This window comes from Hesperophylax consimilis, chromosome 25 (assembly GCF_061612785.1).
Source record: "Hesperophylax consimilis isolate HC1 chromosome 25, BYU_Hcon_1.0, whole genome shotgun sequence".
Classification (NCBI taxonomy): domain Eukaryota; kingdom Metazoa; phylum Arthropoda; class Insecta; order Trichoptera; family Limnephilidae; genus Hesperophylax; species Hesperophylax consimilis.
In genome coordinates, this window is record NC_142860.1 from 26,443,183 (window position 1) to 26,469,712 (window position 26,530).

Sequence of the window (26,530 nt, forward strand, 5' to 3'; positions counted from 1 at the left end):
AAATTTCAACTTCGAAATTAAATAACTTTTTTCATGAAATCATTTTTGTCATATTTACTGCGCATGATATCGAAATACATGTTTAAAAAATATATGTTTGGGAAGTTTTTTTTTTAAAACATGGTGAACAAAGTCACTTTTTGGAGTGGGGCAACATTCAAGCTTATTACAAAAAAAATTATAAATTATTTTTTGGATAGCCATGATATATTAATGATGATTTACTTTCATGTTCCTACCATTAGATGAAGGTTCCCTAGTTTGTATTATTGTGACAATTATACTAAGGTTTCAGACTACGATTCTGTTATAAATGGATTACACACCATTGTTAACTCTTATGCTATGTTAGCTGATGTTTTTAATATGCCTCTACTGAAATATAAATCTGTACTGTCCCAAGTAAAATCTGTACTGGTTCAACATTTTAGCAATGCATATTCACAATCGTCAATCACTGCATAACTGTTTTTATTTTTTATTTTGTTTCTTCTACAATTATTTTACCAACTTTGTACTAATGTGTATTGTTTTTTTCTTATTAATTTATATAATCTTATCATTTCTCTTTCCTTTCCACATTGTACCTATTACGGTCAAAAACTTTCATGTATGTAAATGTCTATTGTGTCATTAATTCTAAATAAAAAATAAAACAAAAAAATTCGAGTTTGAATAATCAAGTAGTTGTATATATCGAAATAGACTGATATACTTTACTATAAAAATGACATGAAACTATCATAAATGTTGAGGGATTTATAAAATGTATTACATTTTTCTCCACCTGAAAAAATTAACAAAAAAAAAAAACAGATTCACAAGTCAACCATCAATATGTTTAAATATAACTAGAAAAAAACTAATTTGACACTTATTTTCGAAACGTCATTGTATCCACGTCGCCTGAAAAAAATCATTATAAAGAAGCGAGTAATTTCTGAGTGGTAGCAAGAATTATGTAGATATTCACAATGATCAAAGTCACCCCCCAATTCAAAAGTTGCCCTGTATTACGGTACTCAATGAAGCATATTTCTACAAAGTCAGATATTACTGTATTGCGATCTTGTTTATAGCCTATATAAATTTTGACCGTGAAACAGAACAAGACAGAAAATGAAAAGATCAGATGTGTAAATTTGTAGTTTTGAGGTAGAGCTGTTTAAAATTTTGTATCTGAATTTTTACTGTTTTTAATAATACAAGGTGGGGCAAAAGTAATCACCCTATTGGAAAACGCTATAACTTTTGCAAATGGCGCCAAATGTCAATTCGGTTTTGACATTTGTGAAGTTAACAAACGCAGAATACAAATCGACAAGGCATGAATCGGTTTACTCCGCAAGAACGCTGAATTATTTTCATTTTTATTTTTATTAATAAAAATTACAAAAGTTATAAAAATTTTCCAATAGGGTGATTACTTTCGCCCCACCTTGTATTATTAAAAACAGTAAAAATGCAGAAACGAAACTTTAAACAGCTCTACCTCGAAACTACAAATTTGCACATCCGACATTGTTCTTCGGGACCGTCGATTTATAATTTCATTTGGGGATGCTATAGTCCGCCTGGCTCCAGGCAATTGGTACACTTGTATGGTATTCACATAAAAAAGGGTTGCCAGTCTGGGTGTTGTGTGATCAACCAAAACAGTCCACAGACCCTTCATCAAACAGACGTGTTGTCATTTTGCATTGAGATACTTAGGCGGCAGCCGCTGACTCGGCACATTCTATTATACTATATTTGACGATATACCTAATTCATTAATTAAGTGTGAGAACGTAAAATCTTAAAGTGATTTAAAGACGATAGAATTTTTACACGCACTACACAAGGCAATATATGGGTTTAAGTGATGATACCTTTAGCCTATTGTCAACATCATGCTTGAGTGATTAAATAAATATTCCATCTATTTATAAGCCAATTGATAAACTGTTTAGAAAAGAGGTCTAATTTTTTTTTTTTAAAGTAAGATAAACATTTCCAGGTTACGAATAACCTGACACTATTTGAAAATCTCCTACTACCATCAGAGTAAGCGGAAAATGTTGCTTCTGTTGTGATGTAGGACTTAGCCAGCCGAGGAATTGAATATACTAGGTCTGGGTGGGACCCAGATGCGATGCCAACTCAGCCACTGACCGGTAATTTCTATGTATAGTAGAGCCTCGATAATCTGTACCCAGGCTAATCTGAACTGCCAGATAACCCCTCTCTCCTTACACCGAGGCCTATGCTATGTTTTCTGTAGTTACGTAAGAGCTCTTGCGCCGTGTCTACGATACTCTGTGCAGCACATGCGTCACATGGTGGTTTAGATTATAAACATGGTTCCCATGCAAAACTATAAACACTAACGATATTGCAAAAGTGTGCGGTAAATTAAAGGGTCAGTTTACTAGCGATGAGTTGTTCGTAAGTGAGCCGCACTATTGAACTAGCTCTTTTTGATGAGCTAAATTCGTACTCCCGGTAAACTGTACTACGGCTCAATTCAACGTTACTCTTTCTTATCAGGAGATATTTTAGAAAAATAGCGCCGATTGTTATTACACACTCAGAGACGTGTACGACGCCTGACAGTCCGACATCTGGATTTGGACATATGTACCTGCACCTAATAATTGCCTAGCATCTTATTTCTACCAGTAAGGTCTCATGGTACGAGAAACCTTACCTTAGGCTTACCGGTAACAAGAGACGTACGATCATTCATAAAAAACCACCCCCTAGAAAGTAGAATTTTGATACTTCTTGGATGAAATTTTGCACAAAATTTGCTTGAAAGTTGGCCTCTACCTGCAGCAATGTACATTCTGTAAAAATGTTTCACAATATATGTTATATTAGGAAGTATGCGAATATGTTTCACAATATGTGTTGTGTTAGGAAGTATGCGAATATGTTTCACAATATATGTTGTATTAGGAAGTATGCGAATATGTTTCACAATATATGTTGTATTAGGAAGTATGCGAATATGTTTCACAATATATGTTATATTAGGAAGTATGCGAATATGTTTCACAATATATGTTATATTAGGAAGTATGCGAATATGTTTCACAATATATGTTGTATTAGGAAGTATGCGAATATGTTTCAGAATATATGTTGTATTAGGAAGTATGCGAATATGTTTCACAATATATGTTGTATTAGGAAGTATGCGAATATGTTTAACAATATATGTTATATTAGGAAGTATGCGAATATGTTTCACGATATATGTTGTATTGGGAAGTATGCGAATATGTTTCACAATATATGTTGTATTAGGAAGTATGCGAATATGTTTAACAATATATGTTATATTAGGAAGTATGCGAATATGTTTCACGATATATGTTGTATTGGGAAGTATGCGAATATGTTTCACAATATATGTTGTATTAGGAAGTATGCGAATATGTTTCACAGTATATGTTGTATTAGGAAGTATGCGAATATGTTTCACAATATATGTTGTATTAGGAAGTATGCGAATATGTTTCACAGTATATGTTGTATTAGGAAGTATGCGAATATGTTTCACAATATATGTTATATTAGGAATTATGGGAATATGTTTCCACTGTGGAATTTTTGACATAAAAAGAAGGGAAAAACCAACCATTTTAAATTGGTGGATCAAAATGCGCCCCAAACCGGGCTGGCTAGAACTGATACAAAAACAGTGTATGAATGTGAATGAGGCAAGGAGTGTATGCCACGACCGAGTTGTTTAACGGTCCATCCTCACTGCCAATGGCGTGTTAGTTTGTCCCGTTATTGTTTTGTTTTATCGCTTAATTCCCACCCAGACGTTGCATGTTCAGTTCTCTGCCTAACTGAATCCACCATCATTACACAAGTAACATTTCCACTTATTATGATGTTAGTAGGAGGAATTAGAATAATATTATCAGCGCATTCGTACTCTATATACCGATAAATATTAATAAATCATGGATCAATCCAATTCCCAGATTGAGTCATCCAGTAAAATCACTTAGGCCCCTCTTATGCTCAGCTCAATTGTCAATAATTGACCCCTTAGCCCCCTGTAGCCGCTCTGTAACAATGAGATGATCCACACTACAGTGAGGTACAATATAATTGACACCAATCTGCTGAGCTGACGTTGATTTGTCACAATTTGGGGCCTCCAGAGGTCATTGGGGAATTCTCGGACGAGCGAATAATGCATACTATACATCGATGCATTGTAGCACAGCTGATAAAAGATTCAATTATGTCATTGTAATCACTGATTATCTGTACAATTATATTCCAGATTATTCAATGAAATATAACAATACTTTTGAATTTTTTTAACTTTGTGTTGGAACAATATTAAAAAAATATGTTTCAGCACAACCATGTTTTCTTTAGAATAGAAATAACAGTCCGTTTTAAGCACTTCCGGAGGTCTAGCAGACGATCGATAAACATAAAATAATAATAATATTTGGCTAATTTATATAGCGCCGTTTTCGTGAGAAATCACCTCAAGGGCGCTGTACAAATTTTTTTTTTTTTTTTGGAATTATTTTTTATTTTTAATAATATGTTTACATGGTACATAATTCATTTTACATCTTGGGTTTTTTTTACTACTCTTCCATTGAAAGCATTTGCTTGTGTATGTCTCTTAAATAGTTAACACTAGAACTACTGACTTAAAACTAGTGACTTACGTCTGAGACTTATATCTAGAGACTTACGACCAAGGCCTATAACTACTGTCTTAATAAAATATATATTTACATATGTAGAAACTTATAACTAAAATTAACATTAACAATCTAATTTTAAGCGCCAGAAGAAGGAGGAAGTTCTATTATATTAGGGTGTTTATAAAATTAGTTTTTATTAGCTGGAAATATCTATCATGGGCGTAATTTGCAAGAATATGATTCTGACAGTCGGTTCTGTTGGAGAGGTCTCCAAGGTGTCGGATAAGCTATCAATATGAATGACTTTTTGAATAATGTCGTTCATAACGCAAAATAACTGGCTTATTAAAGAATGGTGGTGAACTAACTAAGCTCTTAGAACTGAAAGAAATCGTATACACGATCCATAGACTTAATTAATTCACCAAAGATGCGAACAATTGATTCCGTTCCAGCTTCGAGAAACAAAAATTCCTAGTTATAGCTTAAGACCTAATGAATTAATTAACTCCCTTTTTATTGTCAAAAGTACATGCGGACTGCCAATTTAAATTAAAGTGAATATTTCAATTCTACATTGTCAATTTATTAGTATTTTTAACTTTTACATTACCAGTGTATATTGATTTCTGATTTTTTGCATTATCGACAACGGTCTGGGTATTAATAGTGCGACCGAGCTCGGGAAATCCGTATAAAATCTTCAATAGTTACGCCTATCAACCTGATATTGTAAAGTATTGGGAGGTTTATTCACAAAATGTACAATTTTTAAATACTCAAACAATTAAAAATTTATTCGGCTAAACAACAGCTTAAAAATGAAATAACCCAGCCTAAGTCAGCTGAATGTATATCAAAATCCCAAAATATCATAATAGTCACAGAGTAAGGAAGAAACAGAGCTGCCCATAAGGGTGAGGGAAACAAACAAAGTTGCACAGAGCAGGGGGAGTAGCATGGACGTGACCATTGCAGTGATCTGTCAGTAAATGAATCAGACAGTATTCACACGACTGGCACCTTGTAATGTAATCTATCACCTTTTAGTGCGTGAAAATAAAATCTGCTAATTTAATTTACCAACCTTACTCATTTTTAGCGTCCCTATGCATTCCGATTTGAAGTTCGGTTCGGTTTTTCAACCGTTTTATTAACATTTCTACCCTGCGAAGAAAAGTTCCATAATGGATTTATGCCCAGATTTCGTGTCAGGGCAAGCCTATTAATTTGGATGTCTATGGTTGACCACATATTCAGTATAATTTTAACTATGCATGTATTATTAAATTTAACCTCTCAGACAAAGACATTTATCTACTATGTGTTCCTTTGAGAACTGTCAAAACGTGATAATTTTTGTGTTATTTACGAGTTTTGCTAAAAGCTTCATAACTCACGTTTTGGGAAACGTAGCCTCATTCTAAAAAATGTTTTGGAAAGATTGTGAAATCCACTATCGCATTGTGTTGTTATACGTAAATATTTGCGTTTCTAAATATACATTTTATGAAAACGTCAAAAATATGTAAGAATCGCTTACCATTATTTCAAAGCCGTGAAAAATGTACTTTTTTCTGAGTATCATAAAGAAATAACACTTTATATATTGAAGAAATATAATTAAAAACTATTAGTCACGTCAAAATATTAACCGTCCAAACTAAAATATTTTTAATAAATTATTTAGAAACGCAATAAATTATGAACGAACAAGATGACAGATTCAATCGGCTTAGATAATGCACTTCTACGTTCCATAGATATTCTTGAATACAGACACGTAGCATTATTCATTATCGATACTCTGTTTTTTAAATCATGGCAATCCGTATACTAGTGATGGAAATAAATCGATTTTTGTAAAATCTCGCGCGTTTACGTGAAAAGACGTTCTAATGTCTTGACCGCTATTATCATATTTACGTCTTTTGACGTTCTAATGTTCTGAGTGGTTAACTTACTTCTTCTCGATACGATAGTGGCGCCATTGCCATATCTGTCCTGCAACAATCCTCGTTCATCCGCCATTTTGTCAAAAGGCTATCACGCCAACTGCAAAACAAAATAAAAACACCTTATTAGACAGCGAAATGATTACATCAACAGAAAAAATTGATTGAATAAACGGAATCATAAAAAAAACTGCATCATTAATTACTTTGGATATAATTTACTACTATGGAAGTGACATCTGCCTTAACACTGTTGTTTGTGTTAATTTTATGTGATTTGAATACAGTAGTAAAATGAAAAGTAATATTGACAATTTGTTATAAGGTTATCAAAGCAAACAATAATCTATTCATTTTAATAGCTTCTATAAAGCTATCATAAATTGTTTGGTAAAGAAAACGAATAAGATGAATTCACGGCGAAAGACCGGCATTGAGAATCGTAAAGTTGCTCGAAATGGCTCTGAATAGTCAGGTACTTATTCATCTTCTTCTTCTCAATCTTTTTACTCTCCTCATTCCTTTATTGAGGTTATAAGTTAGGAAATAGTTAGGACGGGTTGTTTCGGAGAATTTGAACAATTCATCAAATTTCAACGTTCATTTTCGGGTTCTGTGAAAGACTTATTCAAGTTCTGTTATTATATCATTGTAGGCTAGTTGCTTGACAAAACTGAAATAAAAACAGAACTTGAAAAAATCTTTCACAGAACTTGAAAATGAACGTTGAAATTTGATGAATTGTTCAGATTCCCCGAAACAACCCGTCCTTAATAATTAAGTTTGTATGCACCCTTTAGGTGATTTTCTCACGAAAACGGCGCTATAGAAATGATCCAATCATTATTATTAGCTTTCCCACCTAACGCCTGTGCTTTAAAAATTACAATATGCGCTCTAAAGATAGCAAATCTGATCACTAAACATGGTTAAAGGCATTCCGAGCAGCACTTCTATTCTGAATGCTAATGGTAAACATTTTAATATTTGATTAATTTAATCAAATTATGTCAAGCCACATTGTAACTGCATTTTACGAATAAAATACATTACTTGGTAAACTTGTTGAATTCTGCTGCATGCCGTAGGCTCGTTAAAAAAACATCACTTGATTTAAACGTAAATATCTAATGGAGACAATTATTTAAGTCGCGGGGTTTAACTATTCCGCAGTCATGTGGGGGAGTATGTAGTACCCAAAATTACTATCTTCCTTATATAAGCTTAAATACTTGACATCTTTTTAGTAATTTGCGTATTTCTATGCAAATACGTAAGTTACCATTAATAATTGACTGAATAATTGGGATTTCTATAGTTTAAAAGCCCATAAATAAATGCATGGGGTCTGTGGAAGACCCACTTGGTTACTGACGTTTTGTATGGCATCTTGGCCTATCAAGAGTTAAGTAAACGTAAACAAAATAGGTTTTTAGGGTTTAGTTTGGGTTATTTTAATAATTTGTCCGTATTTCCAAACCTTCAAACATAACTTTGAGAATAAATGGAGCTTTAATGCATCTTTTACCATATCTCACCACATAAATAGTTATTTCTTGTAGTAATTAAGTTGAAACCAAGTGCTGTTTATATTTTTTTTGCGTATTAAGCATGCAGCGGAATTCAACAAGATTTATAATAACTTCTTCAATAATTGCAAAATCACTTTGTGGCACCATTTTAATTAAAATAAATAACTAGGTAAACACAACTATACAATCAAAGAGGATCAACATGTTTCAAAACCAATGGTTTCTTCATCAGGATAAACATATAAATATATTTGTTTATATGTTTATCCTGACAAAGAAACCATTGGTATTAAAACGTGTTGACTCTTTTTGATTAAATAGTGGTATTTTCAAAGATATTTATTTAATTTAAATTAATATTATTATAAGCAATAATTACTCGCCTGAAATATCCATACAAATTGAAAATATCTATACCAAAGTAAAAATAAATGCCGCCGACGGGAATTGAACCCGTATCTTCTGATGTCCGGTCAGGTGCTCTGAACCACTAAGCAACGTCAGCTTATTCCCAACCCGCCAAATAATTCAATATGTACTAGCATTTCAATCAACAATTATTGTTTACTATATTTTTTCACCTGTAAACAACCAACTATATTTTTTTTCAATTTTTATGGATATTTCAGGCGAGTAATTATTGCTTATAATAATTTGTTATCCTTTGTGCTAAGCATGAAAAACATTGTCTTGTAAACATTAGTTTAACAATAATAATTAAATATTTATTTTTCGGAATAACTTTATTGAGTAAAACCTCAAATTGTAATATTTAATTATTGAAGACAATATTAGCGATTTCTAAACGAAAATCTGAAACAGAAAAATCAGAAAAGGATACGGTCACATCTAGGACTCGAACCCAGGACCCTTGTCTTTCCGGGACACTGTTCTACCAACTGAGCTAATGGAACCCTATCCCCCTCGGTCACTTTTAACTGTATCATACTTCGAATAAGAACTACCAACATTGTCTTCATTTTTTCACCGCACATTTTGCGATCATACATAAAGATAGTTGCCAATAAAAAGGGGATAAATTTCTAAGAATAATATATCATTTCTAGCGTACAGTGCACATTGTAGTGTCATTGATCTAGTTTAAAGTCGACTTGCATTTTCCAAGACGTAGCATTATTAATTTGATAAAATACCAGTATTCAGTTTTTATCTTAAAGACAACATTCAATATTGACATGGTTGCTTTTATAAATTCTAATCTAATTGCAAAGCCAAAGGCTGAATAATTAAGACAACAGGGAAAAAGACTAGTTATGCAAAATCATGTGTTTTTGGTTTGAAAATTTGTTCGCCTAGAAATGTTTCAGATGCTTTAATTAAATACTGCGAGTAGAATACATCTTGACCGTTGAAATAATGGAGTATTTTTTATATAAGTCTTTTTATAAGCCCAGAAAAAAATAATGCATAAGCCTATGAAAAATGCTTTAAAGTTCAAAATCTCCTACTTACGAACCCATTTTCGGTTATGATTTTATTGTATAATGTGGCAAATTAAGTTATTTATAAAATGATCTGAAAAAAATTAAATATTTATGCTTGAACATCCACAAAATAAAATAAAAGGCACTTTTTTGCCATGTTTTTTCATGCATAAATCAAAACAGGCGGATGGTGTTAAGCGGGAATTTAAACCTTATCGCCATCTAAGTAAGGGTTGTTATTGATAGCGGCTCAATTTAAAATATTATACGACGTAGTGCATCGCCTTAATCGTATCTTATTGGAGGTGGGATAAAACACAGTGTGTTGACAACAATTAGAAAAAATTCCAACACCACTATCTTTGACATCAATTAAATATAACCTGCTGGAAATAGCACGGGCGTTGGTGCAAACACTAACAAAACTAATAAATAAAGATCCTAATTAATGAACATTCACTTATTTTGTACCATCTATATTTAATAAAATGCCAAAGGATGTAAAATCCGAATCAACCTGCACAAATGAACTAAAAAAATGGTTAATAGATCAAAGATTGTCTATACAGATATTGTTTATAAATACGTTAGTATCCTTATTTTATTTTTGGAATAACTTAATGAGTAAAACCTCAAACGGTCACATCTAGGACTTGAACTAGGGGCACCGCTCTACCAACTGAGCTAACGGGACCCTATCTCTTTCGGTCATATTTGACTGTATCATACTTCAAATAAGAACTACCAACATTGTCTTCATTTTCTCACCGCGCATTTTTAGACTCTGTCTAGATTGCATTTAGTTTGAGTTGAATCTTGCGTTCATACATAAAGATAGCAGCCAATAATGTATTCAAACTCATTAAATTACTGGCGCGGACCCGTAAAAAATTGTTATTCTTCTGTATATATATTCTATATTGTGGCTTCTCGTTATGTGTACGCTTTGCTGTTATAATTAATATTGTGAAATTGACCTACTGATAAACTGCTTCGGCAGTTTATGAGGTGCTTATAATGAAGACTAAAAGAAAATTAAAAATTTAGGAATCCCAATGAAAGGGATTTCCAAATGTTAGGACTATCATAATGACAACCTATATTTCTATCTTAGTTGGAAATCACTAGTTATAAATCTTAGTTGTAACTCACTAGTCATAAATCTTAGTTGTAAGTCACTAGTTATAAATCTTAACTTTAAGTTATAGCTATAATTCTAATTGTTAAGTCATATTTTAAATAGATTATGTTGTAAAGTGCCCTTGAGGTGATTTTCCCAGGAAACGCTGTATAAATAATCCAACAATCATTATTAATTAATTCGATAAATTTACTCAATTTACTCTACAAATCCGATAGGAAAATCGGAGACCCACATTGTGGGAGGGAGGCAACACAGAAGCTGGCAAATCATTACACAACCAAACAGATAAGTAAAGCAAAATAATGATTGTATATAGTGTAATAAATAAATAAAATTAATTAATGGAATAATATTACTGTCTTAAAAATATTACATACCAAATCAGTTTTCAACTTTTTGAAATTTAAGAAGACAGAGTCGAATGCAAACACGTCTTGATGAGAAGAAAAAAAATGACCAATTGAATTTTTTGGTTCTTAACTTTTCCTTGAGGAAAGGTGATAAGCGTCAACTAACTATATACCTAATTTAAGAGTTATTCATTTTACAACTAACTGGTTTACTGTAATATAATCCTTGGCAATATAAAGAACCCAGTGTTATATTTAATGTCTTGACATTCACTGCAATAAAATAATACTTTGATTATACAACTGTATAAAAGTATTAGAATTGTGTTGAAATTTAGCCATTCAGCCAGGATCAAATAATTTTTCATTTAACCTCTTAGGCCTCTGGCATATTCTATCCGAATGTCCGAATATTTTCGCTTTGCAGTAAAATCCAAATAAATGGAATAACTATGAACTTATCCGTAAAACTAAAAACTGTTTTTGAAAGGTGGTGATGAATATGCTAACAAATTTTATTATTAGAAATAAACATCATTTTGAATTGAACATAAAAAAGTTTTAAAAATAGCGCAACTTGCATTTTTTTTTTGTCTAAATACTGAACTAAAATTACTGATAATGAAAAAACATCCATTTTATTTTAGACTAATGTATTTATCGTAAACATTATTGTCACCTATTTTTTTTTTTAGTTTCATATAAAATAATTCATAAAAAATTCACAAATTTTTCTAAAATTGCGGTCGATACATTTGGGTACATTTTAATTATTCTGTGGTTAACTTTTAGATTTGAATATAAAGCACAGTGTTTTCTCTTTCTTACTCTCTTTAGTTCAATTTCTTACCATGAGAGTAAGGGAGATACTACGATTTCTATAAGACCATAATCTGATAAGCTGTTCGGAAAAGTGAACAAACTGACTCTACGGGTAATAGCTGTTTGTTCGCAAAACCGAATAAATTATAATAAATAATTTTCCCAAGAGCGAACCAATAGCCAGAGGGGTTAAAACTTCTAGATTTGAATATAAAGCGTGATGTTTTCTCTTTCTTAACCGTTTAGATGATATTTCTAACCATGATAGTGAGGGAGACACAACTATTTCTATGAGACTATACAGGGTGTATCGGCACTAACCCGACAAACTTTAACCAGCTATTCCTTAGCACATTTGGAGTAAAAAATGTTATGGGCACTTTGCTGTCCGGTAGCTTTTTTTTTTCAATTAAAAACAAAAAAATTAAAAATTTCCACACTCCATCACTGTCATTGGCATTGCTTTTCGTGTTCAACAGCTGTTATAAGCAAGTATGTCGGAAAGCGTCTTCGCTCTTTCGCACACACTAAATAATAATAGTTAAAAATGAGACGAATGGTGCCGTGCCATTTCGTTGTGATTGTAAAAGCGCGCCAATATAGGTACACACGTACATTATTCAACGGAATTCGAATAAAATATTGCCAGATGGGTTTTCAAACTTTGACAAAGGATAAAACAGTGGTGACATGTGGTGAAAATATGAATAATAATTTTTTTATTAAAAAAAAAACGTTACCGGAAAGCAAAGTGCACATAAGATTTTTTACTCCAAATATGCTAAGGAATAGCTGGTTAAAGTTTGTCGGGTACGTGCCGATACACCCTGTATAAGCTGTTCCCAAAAGTGAACAAATTAGCAGAGGGGTTAACTAAGTAACCATCACGCTGTTTCGCGGCAGGGGTTGGCAGAGATGATGGACCGTCACACAACTCGGACTTGGCACACAATCCTTGCTTCATTCGCATTAATCATCTCATTTAAATTTATTTTACTGTATCTATTAAGTTGTGTTATTGCAAAAGTTTTATCCATATTTACATTTTCTTAATTTTCACAAGAGTCCCAACTCCTCCCAACCGTCTGGAGCCAGTGAGAGCAGCCAATAAAAATGTGCATTGAGAAAATGAAGATAATGTTAGTAGTTCTTATTCGAAGTATGATACAGTTAAATATGACCAAAGGAAATAGGGTCCCATTAGCTCGGTTAGTAGAGCAGCACCCCGGCGAGGCGAAGGTCCTAGGCTCAAGTCATAGATGCAATAAGATCTTTTTCTGTTTCAAATTTTACTTTAAATATCGTTAATATTGTCTTCAATAATTCAAAATCCTAGGTAAATTTAATCTGTAAACCAAATTACATAACATATCGAACAAACAATAAAATATGTGAATTTAATACTGTGTAATCGATGGAAATTTGTAGATACAATCTTTTCATATACCTCAAGATCTGTTCCATCGATATTTAACAATCAGAAAGATTAGGTTAGGTTCGGATAGCTTGGGTTATATAATATATTATTACCGAGAATTTATTTTTCGCAAAATATAATATTCCCAAAATCCAACACAACCCCAGACTAATCAATGAGGTTGTCTCCTATTATGAAATTTTATGTTATTACGAGTGTATCATGTTAACACATTTCATGTGGGCGAAAACGTGGGTCCCATTCGAGAAAACGGATTTTGTTTGAAACAGCTATATCTTTGAAAATAATACATCACCACACTCCAACTATAAAATTAATGTCTGAAATCAAAACCTACTTTTGCAATACTACTCCATAGACTTGAGTTAAGGTCAGTGGTGGGCTATTTAGCTATGTTATTTGTAAAAAATTAACATATTTTATTGCATTAAATGCACAAATCATTACAAAAAAACTATATTAATGATCAAGGGATTAAGATTACTCCTAAACATCTGTGAAAAATATGGAAAACAGCATAATATGATGTACAACCCGAGGAAGACGGAATTGATTGCGTTCCACCACGGAAAAAGTCAAGATACACGTAAGATGCTCCCCGTATACCTTAACGAGGCAAAAATAAATACATGTTCGAACGTGAAATTTTTGGGGCACATTATTAATGAAGACCTATCGGACGATGGCGATATCGAACGACAAAGGAGAAGCCTAAGCATAGTGTCTAACATGATTGCCCGCAGATTTTGCAAATGCAGCAATACCGTTAAAAAAATACTGTTCAACGCATTCTGTACTGGCCTGTATACGTGTGAGACATGGTGTCACTACCGAACTTGCTCGATGGAACGACTCCGAATTCAATATAATGACGCCTGTAGAATCATATTTGGATACCGAAGATACAGCAGCGCGTCGACAATGTTCACGGAACTAAGACTGAATGGATTTGCCGGCCTGATGAGACACCGGGTCACTGGAGCCAGGATGCGGCTAATGGCCTCCGCCAACACGTTGGTGACCGCAGCCTACCAGCACCAAGCGCCACTCCTGAGTGAGCGCTGGGCTCAAGAGCACTCAAGTCCACACCCTGCATAGTTTTCCTTATTTGATAATTTATTATATCTATTGTACAAAAAAATATATATATATATCTATATGGGACGTGTGGGATTGCACTAACCTCCCCACATCCTGGAATAAAATATTATTATTATTTTTATTATATTTATACATACAGTTTCTTCTTGATAAAATATTCTTCCAAACAAAAGACAATACATATAGATATAGTTGGGACCTGCACAAAGAGATATAAAATATTTATATAAAACTAGTGGCCCACGCATATTTTTCTCGAGCGTTTGACTTATTCCACCATTCATTACTGTACACCACAATGTTACTGTTAAAAATGATGAAAGTGTAAATCCTATCAAAATCCGTTCCGTAGAAGAACTAAGCGTATAAACAGACAGACGCGAATAGAGACTATTTAGAGATTATCGGACAGCAATGCCTTTTCCGGCATTCAAGTAGGACCGGCGTAAAAGATAGATTTACCCTTCCCACCCGAAATGTGTTAATTATAGCATGCGGACAGAACTTTTAGAAATACCAAATGCAGCCGGCCGATAGGCGCGTGAAGTCACAAGTAAAATGAGTGGCGCCGCAGTAATGCAGCACTGCCATTTGAATCATAAATGATACTGCATTGTGTCAATATTGTATTCGTTTTACCCACAGTGACTTTGGAGATATTGAATAACTAATTTTATTGTCGTTATTAACTATTTAACTCTTCAGGCATTATTTGTTCGCTTTTGGGAACAACTCATATCGTCTCGTAGAAATCATTGTGTCGTCTCCCTTACTGTCATGGTGAGAAATATAATCTAAACGGTGTTAGAAAGAGAAAACACTACACTTTATATTCAATCTAAAAGTTAACGTTGTAAATTAAAGGTTAAATAGGTTAAAGTTAAGTTTGTAAATTTATTATCTGTTCGTGCTTTATTGTGGCTTAAAATTGCGAGTCAGCATACATCTCAATCTGAACATAATAAAATAGTGACACATGTTCATAATACAAGACTAATTGCAAACGATGGACTTGTAGTTCCCAGATACCTGAATAAATACGGTCAAAGAACTCTAGAATACCTCGTTTCAATAATTTACAACATGTTACCAAACTCATTAAAAAGCTGTGAATTGACTCACAGAAGGAAATGTATGTTAAAAAAATGGTTATGTGAAAGAATTTTTTTGTACTAATGTAATTATTTGTATATTTTATGTACTTGTTAAAATTGTATATGTATTTAAAAAGTAATTGTTAAAAGAACCCGTTGAAAAACTGATATCAATCAGTTTAACGGGACTTAATAGTAAACAAATGTATTTTTGAAAGTTAATAAATAATAAAAAAAAAATAAAAAAAAATACAACAGTAGAATTAAAATGTACACATCTATGAAACCAAAGTTTCAGACTGAATTTTGAGAAGTATTTGTGAAACTTTGTGAATTATTTTTATATGAAACAACAAAAGGGTGGGGTTACAATAACGTTTGTAATACATTTGTCTAATGAAACATGCTTTTTTTAATCAGTTAAAAAACATAACTGAGCCATTTTTAAAACTTTTTTATGAAGGTATGTTTATTTCTAATTATTAAATTTGAGAGCTTATTTCAACAACTTTCAAAAACCGTTTTTAGTTTTCGGATATATTCAGAAATATTCCAATTATTTGGTTTCTTTTTTTTTTTTTTAAATGGAAATACTCTGAACTTCTGACTGAATATTTGAATATGCCAGGGGTCTAATTGAGTATTCTGGGACTTAGGAGTCAAAAGGTTTTATGTAAATCACTCTTCTAGGAATTATTTGTTCGATGTCGCAAGTTCTTCCGTTTGCCTTGTGGCTCTTTTCAATACATTTAAAAAAAATATATATTAACCCTAAATTTATACTATATTCCGTTTCACTAAACATGAAAAGGGAGTAGTAAGTTGGATACCCATCATAGTATCAAATTCGATCCAAGCGGGAGGCGGTATGGGCGCCGCAGCCCCAGGAACCATTCATTGGATAACCTGTGGAGTCTGTGGAGAATTGTCTAGGTCTTGGCGGCAGATACATCTACCCACCTACTCTGGAAAGACTAGTTGCCTTGCACCACAGTAGGAGGGATGATTTCAACTGTCTATCACTCCAGTACACACTGACCCCCAGAATCCTAACCACCCTTCATACCTTTTTCCTTCTCAGATCTTCCACTCTTAAAAAATTCACCGCACAGCATCCCCAAAGATGACATGGGCCCTGAGAGAAATTATTTCTTCAGGGCCTCCTGTGTGGAACTAATGTAAAAAAAAATCTTGATAATTCTTAGATCAACTGAGATCTTATACAACACTCTCTGTATTTCTTTCATCCCTAGCAACATGTGCTGTTTGGCAGTAATTATTCAGATATTTTTTTTTATATTCTGAACTGAGTAATTAAGAGAAAAATAAAAATTCCAAATGAACAAGACTCCATTGTTTTATCTCAACTGATTCATTTAACCACTGAACTGAATCTTTAAAAATATTATTTTGGAATATTTATAAGAGGAAAGGCCACATGAAGTATTTTGTATTGATTTCCCTTGAAAATGCATAGATGAATATAATTAGATATCAGACTGGATGCTCGAAGAAGCTCCGATCGACTGTACCACGGTACTATTGCTTAGCCGGGTTAAACAGTCGCTTACGAGTGGCAAACGGCGCCAATGACATTACAGACAAATAGACACGTTATTGTCTAAAATTAACACCTAATGTGGCAAGCAACAAACACACTTGCTTTTCTAGTTAATTCTTAATTCGAGAGATGGAAAAGTTTATAGAGATATTGAAAGAAGAGTAAATGTAGGTAACTCCATTTATGGAGGAACTGAATTGTCCAAAAAGGCGAAGCTAGCAGTACACAATGGAGTGCTGGTACATACCCTGATGTATGGCAGTGAGCCATGGAACTGACTGAACTGAGGAAGGATGAAAGTAAACTAAATGCTATAGAAATGAGATCCCTGAGGCCTTTGTGCGGTAAAACCATGTATGATCGTGTGAGAAATGGAGATCCGCATAGAATCGAAGGCTGATGTAAGCGTAATGGGTAAGATTAAGGGGGTATTTCACTATGTCGGGCTAAAGATCTGACTAGCTAGCCGTTGGCTGGCTTTAAAGATCAGAATAACTTCGTTATTCAATGGCGACCGTTTCACCATTGTTGCCGAGCTTCCGGATAGATAACACTCAAAATAGTCTGGCAACATCGCAAAATGTTTGCAGTTACCCCATCTACTGCCACGCCTGTCATGTTTAGATAGATTCGTGTCGAATTAATACATTGTTTCTTATTTTGAACACAATCAAATAATTCAGGATGGATCATACAAGCATTCAAATTCATTCGAGCTCTTAAAACTCGCGGCCTTCGCATCGCCGCCCTTTCACCTGCTTCTGTAAAACAAAAACCTCGGTATCCATAATAATTCACAACAAAATTCGACTCACTTCTCCGCTGTCAAACTCGGAATGTTTTGACGCCATCTTTGATTCGAGGAATAGCGCCTAACGTCTGGTTCGAGCACTGATTAGTCAAATCGAACTTTAACCCGAGCGTTAGCGTTATTCAGATATAGTGAAACTGAAAAAATGACTAATCCGCGGATTAGTGCTTAGTCAGAACATAATCAGAGATAGTGAAATGCCCCCTAAGTAATGGAAACTCAGAATGTTTGGGCATATAGAGGGAATGAATAAAGAAAGGAGTGTAAAGAGAATATATGACGCAAATGTGAATGGCAGAAGAAGTCGGGGACGCCCGAGGATGACATGGCACGATCAAGTGAACCAGATATTTGACTCGGGCCATGTCAAGAGTCAGAATAACAGAAAAATATGGTTCCATGATATTTCATCAAAATGAAAATTCAACACACCTTTAAAAAGTGATATAGAGTCATTAAAAGTGAAGAAACAAAAACTAGATTTAATGTAACCTATTTAACCCAGTTTTTGTTTCATCACTTTTCATGACTTTATATCACTTTTTGCGAGTGTGTTAATTGTCATTTTGATGACATACCCGGTCAAAGAAAAATATGTATAAGACGATATATGAATGTAAATGAAGCAAGTGTGTGCCAAGACAAAGTTTATTAGCAGTGCGTCCTCTCTGCCTACCCCTGCGGAGAAACGACGTGACGGTTAGTTAGTATCTTAATCCAAACGTTCATTCGTGTATGTCTATCGAAACTAAACTAACTAATCTAACTAAACGAAATAGATATAGGACCAGACAGCGTTTATGTACTTAAAAGTTGCGGCGAATACTACATTCTACATCACGGGTGTAATTGGGATGACACTTTGCCTACTCGCGTGCACTAAGACGAATACGTATGAGACGACAGACTGCCAGTAGATTGTCCTTCTGTATGTGTCCGTATGGGGCCGTTCAAGTATTACGTAAGCAGATTTATTACAATTATTTACCCCCTCTTCCCCCTTGTCACCAAAAGTAAGCAAAGCTCTTACCCCCCCCTCCCATGCTTACGTAAAAATTGGTACCTATATGCATTTTTCTGTTAATGTATTCTGTTTTTTAAGCGAGTACCTAAACGTATTAATTATTTGTGGGAATCCCCGAATATGTATTCGGTTTTCAAACATAGACAATGTGTGGGTTGCCAATGTGTAAAAAAAAAAAACTACTGCTGAGCAGTGCTGACGTAATCACTATCTCGACCCCCCCACCCCCCCATGTCATCAAAAATAAGCAAAGCAAAGACCCCCCTGCCCCCCTATAGTGCTTACATAATACTTGAACGGCCCCTATGTGTAGTAGTGTAGACTACCACCGATTCTGGATAGTAGATTTTGACCAGGGCTTTTTATCACCCCTCGCCTTACAATTTAGTTAGAGACTAGCTGACGTGTACCCGACGTTGATTGACTTTTCTCTACTTTCTGTTTTTGCTGAGTAATGGAAATACTTTTGGGTTTTCCGATTCCCAGATGCGACAATTTTGCTTGTTGACGAAGCCACCGAGGTGGAAATGGGCCTCGTCACTCAAGATGATTTGCATTTGATTCACTCAAGTGAATTTTAATAATTTCAATGCGTTGTTGAAGCGTGTATCGTTCCATTTTTATTAATGGCGTAGTTTCTACTTGTCAAATGTCAAAAAATGACAGCTTCAAAAGTAACATCTACCAAAATAGCGGGCTATTCAAAATAACACCTCTTATTGGAAAACCCTGTATACATAAACATTGCGTAAGAAATTCTAAGAACTAAGAACACAAACAGACAGACGTGGATAGCGACCTTATTTTAGTATAATACACATTACACATTAGTACTCAATTGAAAGGACGGTAATTACCATATCTTTTAATAGCCATGCTGAGATCTCTACAACGTGTTTGTAAGTTTATTTGTAACTTATTAGATACTACAGGTAGACTTTAAGTTAATTTCAGCAAGGTTTGATATGGTTCGTGAGAATTCGTTTGACTATTGAACGAGTGCCATCAACACACCACATACCTCCACCGAACCTAATGGATCACGGTTCGAAATGTGCGTCTGTAAGGGCTGACTACTTATGACCACATATTATTAGTTGATTCCCTATAAAAAATATTCCCTGCAACGTGCCTGAAAAATATCAAGGAATACCAGGAAAAAATATAAGTTAAATTCGCAGAATTCTGTGAAACGAACAACATAATATCGGTTGGTTTGAAGACATTTTTAACTGTAAACGATGGCCTATATCATTGAGAATTCAATCGGAAATTAAAAGGGTATAAAAAAATTATATGAATGAATCCTTTGTTGGTCTTTTCCATATCTTAACACATTGACGTCGGGACAATGCATTTGCCGTTTTTCGCAGACTGTCTGTCAACTGCGGAACACGGCAAATGCAGCTTTTGTCGACTGTCGATATCGGCGGGAAACGGCACTATACAGGTTTGTCATCAGCGTGAAATAAAACACCTGGAAGGGTAATTTGCCACCTGCGTGCCAGGCTGGGTGCGGATTGGCTAGTGTGCCGCTTGTAAAGACGTGGCCAGAAATCTAGAGTTTTTATGCGATCTCAATCTCCAGTTTAGTCATTTCACGTATTGGACTATTTTTCATACCGCTCGCACTGTTTTGTTTACTGTTTGGTATTTTATTATTTGAATATATTAGCATTGTATAGGATTTTATCCCTGCAAAAATGTCTTTACAAGCCAATGATAGTGACGATGAAGTGTATGATGAAGTTTTTGGGGCTAATTATGTTGATGGGACAAGTTCGAAAGGATATAAGGGACGAGTATTGGTCTACGGAACCAACAACCGAAACTCCTTATTTTGCTAAAACGATGTCCAGAGACAGGTTTCGGCAGATTTGGAAAGCGTGGCATTTTTCTAACAATGAAGATATCATCGATAGTTCTGACCGATTATGCAAAGTAAAACCAATTATTGACCACTTTTTACCAAAATTTATAAACATTTACAAACCCCACCAAGAATTAAGTTTATATGAGGGAATGATACCTTGGAGGGGAAGACTATTTTTTAGAGTTTACAATACTTCTAAAATTGTGAAATACGGAATACTTGTGCGAATTTTATGTGAAAGTGATATAGGCTACATTTGCAATTTTAAAATATATTTTGCACAAGGACTTAAATTACTAGAAACTGTAAATAAAGTTGTGTCTTGGTATATATGGACAATTACTAGAACAGTGTCGAAAATTGCAAGGCTTTATTACTAAATAAAATAAGAGTTTTTGGTACTATAAGGAAAAACAGGTGTCTACCCAAATCATTGCAAATGATTAAACAGAAGAAAGGTGAATCTATTTTCAAAAGAAAAGGCGATGTACTATTGCAAGATTGGCAATCTAAAAAAGAAGTTGGAATGATTTCCACCATTCATTCGGCTGAAATGAAAGAAAGCCGGAACATGGATTGGAAAACGCGCAGTAAAATCGCGCAGTAAAATCATAAAACTAACATATGTTATGGAATAGGTGTTGACCGTGCTGATCAATACCTCTCATATTATTCAGTATTGCGTAAAACTACAAAATGGACAATGAGGGTAACGATGTACCTAATAAACTGTGCACTTTTTAATTCATTCGTCATATTTAATTCGGTTCATCAACCAAAGATGAAATATAAAAAATGTCGGCATGAAGTAGCATTGCATTGGATAACCGACCGAATACCTTCTGATGATGAATTAGATAACCCGGACCCGGGACAATCGACACAACCTACGAAACGAACACCAAAATTCGATCCTCCCGGAAGATTGTCAAGGGACATGAAACAACATACATTAGCTAAAATTGTAGGTAAGGGTAAGAGAAAAAATCCCCTAAGACAATGTGGGGTATGCGCAGCCCACCAAAAGCGAAGTGAAACGTGTTTTATTTGCCAATTTTGCTGTGTACCACTTCACCCTGGAAAATGTTTCCAACGTTACCACACCGTAAAACATTATTACTTTATAAAATAAACATTATATTTTGTTTTATTATGTATAGTTATATCATGTTGCCAAAGTTTTGTAAGGAAAAGTGACAACCGACTGTGCCACAGTGAATTAAGTGTTCCGTTAAATATTTCACCCTATTTTATCTACCCAGGAGAAATAAAATCCAACCCTTTCATTCCACACATATGACCAGTTGTTTGCAGAATGCAATGATTGTACTGTAATCCTTTGCAATGCCAGTTTTTCGTAAGTACTTACCAATCATCCACTGCTTTTTACATGTATTTTTGTTTACTCAATTGTCATCGTTATTATATACAAGCATATACTTGGAGGAATTTATGTGATACATGCACTTATAGTGTGTGATGGATTATATGAAGTGTACTGATTCCTTGAAAGAATAAATACTATGATTCATAAGTGGAATGGGCTCTTCAATTAGGCGAGACAACCGCAAAAGACTCTTTTTTGACAAGAAGCAATTAAACTTATGAGTTATTGCGTGTTCGCCTTTGGCCTTAGGCGACACTGTTCAATATTTACGCGATCAGATTTCACACATCCAGCGATTGTAAAATTGCAGGCATGGCAAATATACGGACACCGTGTATAACTATATGATATGAATAAACATGTTATCTTTTACATGGAATTCTCAAATATTGAATATTGAATGCTATTTACTAAATTAATATCAGGTTTTTATATTCAGCTTTGAAATGTGGTGAAATTATGATGTAATCAAAGCAATTATAATTTGTTTTTGATGATCAAATGTTGTATATGATTTCTTTGAAAATTTCAATTGAAAATATTATTTGGTTTAGAAATTGTGTCAATTTTAAGAAAGTGATATATTTTTGCGCTAATCGCGAAAAACACCCGCTATAGGCTAGAGTCTATTGTTTGAAGCGCCCGACTACAATGTGTTAATATATAAAAACACCCGCTATAGGCTAGAGTCTATTGTTTGAAGCGCCCGACTACAGTGTGTTAATATATAAAAACACCCGCTATAGGCTAGAGTCTATTGTTTGAAGCGCCCGACTACAATGTGTTAATATATAAAAACACCCGCTATAGGCTAGAGTCTATTGTTTGAAGCGCCCGACTACAATGTGTTAATATATAAAAACACCCGCTATAGGCTAGAGTCTATTGTTTGAAGCGCCCGACTACAATGTGTTAATATATAAAAACACCCGCTATAGGCTAGAGTCTATTGTTTGAAGCGCCCGACTACAATGTGTTAATATATAAAAACACCCGCTATAGGCTAGAGTCTATTGTTTGAAGCGCCCGACTACAATGTGTTAATATATAAAAACACCCGCTATAGGCTAGAGTCTATTGTTTGAAGCGCCCGACTACAGTGTGTTAATATATAAAAACACCCGCTATAGGCTAGAGTCTATTGTTTGAAGCGCCCGACTACAATGTGTTAATATATAAAAACACCCGCTATAGGCTAGAGTCTATTGTTTGAAGCGCCCGACTACAGTGTGTTAATATATAAAAACACCCGCTATAGGCTAGAGTCTATTGTTTGAAGCGCCCGACTACAATGTGTTAATATATAAAAACACCCGCTATAGGCTAGAGTCTATTGTTTGAAGCGCCCGACTACAATGTGTTAATATATAAAAATTCAGCCTGCATATGTTTGTGCCACTCAAAAAGTTCATATTTACCACATCACGCTGTATTTAAAGAAGCAAGCACAACTACTAAAATTCGTGTTGTTTTTGACGGGTCGGCTAAACCCGCTCGAGGGATTTCTTTGAATCGCGCTCTAATGATTGGGCCCACCATTCAAAATGATATATTTTGTCACTTGGTATTTTTCAGAAAACATCAATATGCAGTCACCGCAGATATTGCAAAGATGTACCGCCAAATTAATATCAACCCGGAACACAGAAATTACCAACGTATATTATGGAAAAGGGATGCGGAGGATTGTTTGAAACATTATACGCTAAACACGGTGACATATGGTTTGGCTCCTTCGCCTTATTTAGCAATACGTTGTCTGCACCAGCTAGGTAATGACGTTTCATTTACTCATCCATTAGCTAGTAAATCCCTTAAGGAAAATTTTTATGTAGATGATTTTCTTTCTGGTAGTGATTCCATTGATACTTGTCACGTGCTTAAATCCCAAATCATTAATGCGCTTGCTACAGCAGGCATGGAGATTAGAAAATGGAGGTCTAATGCACCCTCAATTAATGATTCTAAAGATAATTTGGAATTATTGCCAAATGAATCCAATGAAGCTAAAATTCTAGGATTAATATGGGACACCAAACTTGATGAGTTTACTTATCAGGTAGAAAACATAGACTCAAAGTTAGAAGTAACAAAACGTCAAGTTTTATCATTAATTTCAAAGGTTTTTGACCCTTTAGGACTGGTAGGCCCAGTAATCATTGTCGGTAAGATAATTATGCAAAGATTGTGGAAGCTAAAAACATCCTGGGATGACAAGCTACCCAATGACCTTTTATTGGCCTGGCAGACTTACACGCTGAGTCTCAGTAAAGCAAATCATATTCGTGTTCCGAGGAAAATTTTCTGCTTCAATAAAAAATCTTTTAGCTTACACGGGTTTTGCGATGCATCTCAAGTAGCATATGGCGCTTGTCTGTATTTAAGATCTACCGATGAACACGGCATTCACCAATCACAGTTAATATGCGCTAAATCTCGTGTAGCCCCACTAAAAAATTTATCGTTACCACGTCTTGAGTTATGTGGAGCACAATTATTAGTTAAATTAATGAAGCGGGTGACGGCAGCTCTCCAAGTAACAGTTGACACCACTTTGTGGTGTGATTCGTCAATAACATTGGCTTGGATTGCAGGAGAACCGTATCGTTGGACTACTTTTGTTGCTAACCGCGTATCAGAAATACAACGTGAAGGTGATGGCGCTATATGGCGTCACATTTGTTCAACTGAAAACCCAGCTGACATAATTTCCAGAGGAATAACATCTCAGCAGTTGAAATCATCTTCATTATGGTGGTCAGGACCACCATGGCTCACGTCCGACGAGGATAAGTGGCCACGTTCTACATTTGATACTCCCACGGAGTTGCCAGAAACGGCGAGGATAGTTTTGGTTACTAGTAGTCCTGTCGATTGGGAAATATTTAATAATTATTCTTCATTAAGACGACTGAGGCGCGTAGTTGCTTATATGTTACGTTTCATACATAACTGTTCTAAACGAAAACCGATGCGGGTCGACGAGCTTTCTGTAATCGAACTGGAACATGCCATGCATGTAATGATTTTGAACGCTCAGCGATTCGCATTTCGTGATGAAATAGCTTCTTTAAGTAATGGAAGATTTGTATCTAGGCGGAGCAAGGTAAAGGCACTAAATCCTTTTATGCAGGATGGGTTATTGTGTGTTGGAGGTTGACTATCACAATCTGATATTACCTCGGTCTCTCAAAAACATCCCATTTTGTTACCACAAAATCATAAGTTGACTGACTTAATAATAACCCATCTGCATTATGAGAATTTGCATTTAGGATGTAATGCTCTGCTCGCATTACTGCGTTTACGGTTTTGGCCAATATTTGGTAAAAACGCAGTAAAGCGAGCACTGCATAAATGTATTGTATGTTTCCGAGTCCGTCCGCGCGAGTGTCGCCAGCTCATGGGCGACCTTCCTGCTGACCGATTCCGAATCCAAAGACCATTTTATGTAACCGGCATAGATTATGCAGGTCCAATTTTAATTAAGTCTGGTTTAACCAGAAATGCTAAGAGTGTAAAATCTTACATATGTTTATTTATTTGTTTTTCAACGAAGGCAATTCACTTAGAATTAGTGACTAATTTAACTTCAATGGCATTTATGAATGCATTGAAAAGATTTATAGCTAGGAGGGGTAAACCCTCACGACTCTTTAGTGATAATGGAACTAACTTTACAGGTAGTTATAGGGAACTTACTGAACTATTTGATTTTTTGAAGGCATCTGATAAGGAAATCCATAATTTTTTAGCCCAGCAGAATATTAGCTGGAGTTTCTTGCCTCCCCGCTCACCGCATCACGGTGGACTTTGGGAAAGTGCAGTTAAAATGACTAAGTTACATTTAAAAAAGGCAATGCGGTCAACTGTTTTGACATACGAAGGCATGAATACCATACTAATACAGATTGAGGCTTGTTTAAATTCCCGTCCTCTGACTCCATTATCATCAGATCCAAATGATTTAAACGCACTCACTCCTTCACACTTCCTTATTGGCGACAACCTGTTAGCATTGCCTGAGCTTGATATCCATCATCTGCCTACAAACAGGCTTAATATTTACCAAAAGATGTCTACCGTTGTTCAATCTTTTTGGCACAGATGGAGCCGGGAATACCTAGCAGAATTGCAGAACCGAGTCAAATGGCAAGAAGGACGTCAACGCAGTTTACAGCCTGGTGACATGGTCATCATCAAAGACAACCAACTACCTCCGCAGTACTGGAGGATGGCGCGAGTGACGGAGATCCACCCTGGTCAAGACGGACGCGTCCGCGTCGTTTCCTTGAGGACGGCCAGAGGTGTCACCAAAAGAGC

General features: G+C 34.8%; 1 protein-coding gene across 2 annotated transcripts in view; it reads right to left on the reverse strand.

The window, feature by feature from the left end:
• Ent2 (Equilibrative nucleoside transporter 2) overlaps positions 1-26,530 on the reverse strand; it is a 102,977-nt gene that overhangs the window by 59,214 nt on the left and 17,233 nt on the right. Inside the window, exons 1-2 of one of the 2 annotated variants that reach the window (XM_089646841.1) lie at positions 11,124-11,195; positions 6,635-6,725 (exon numbers count right to left, since the gene is read on the reverse strand). In XM_089646841.1, the coding sequence (XP_089502967.1) occupies positions 6,635-6,701 (67 nt within the window). In that variant the 5' untranslated portion in view covers positions 6,702-6,725; positions 11,124-11,195. Of the gene's footprint in view, positions 1-6,634; positions 6,726-11,123; positions 11,196-26,530 lie in introns of those variants that run through there. The other variant, XM_089646840.1, reaches the window with a different exon arrangement.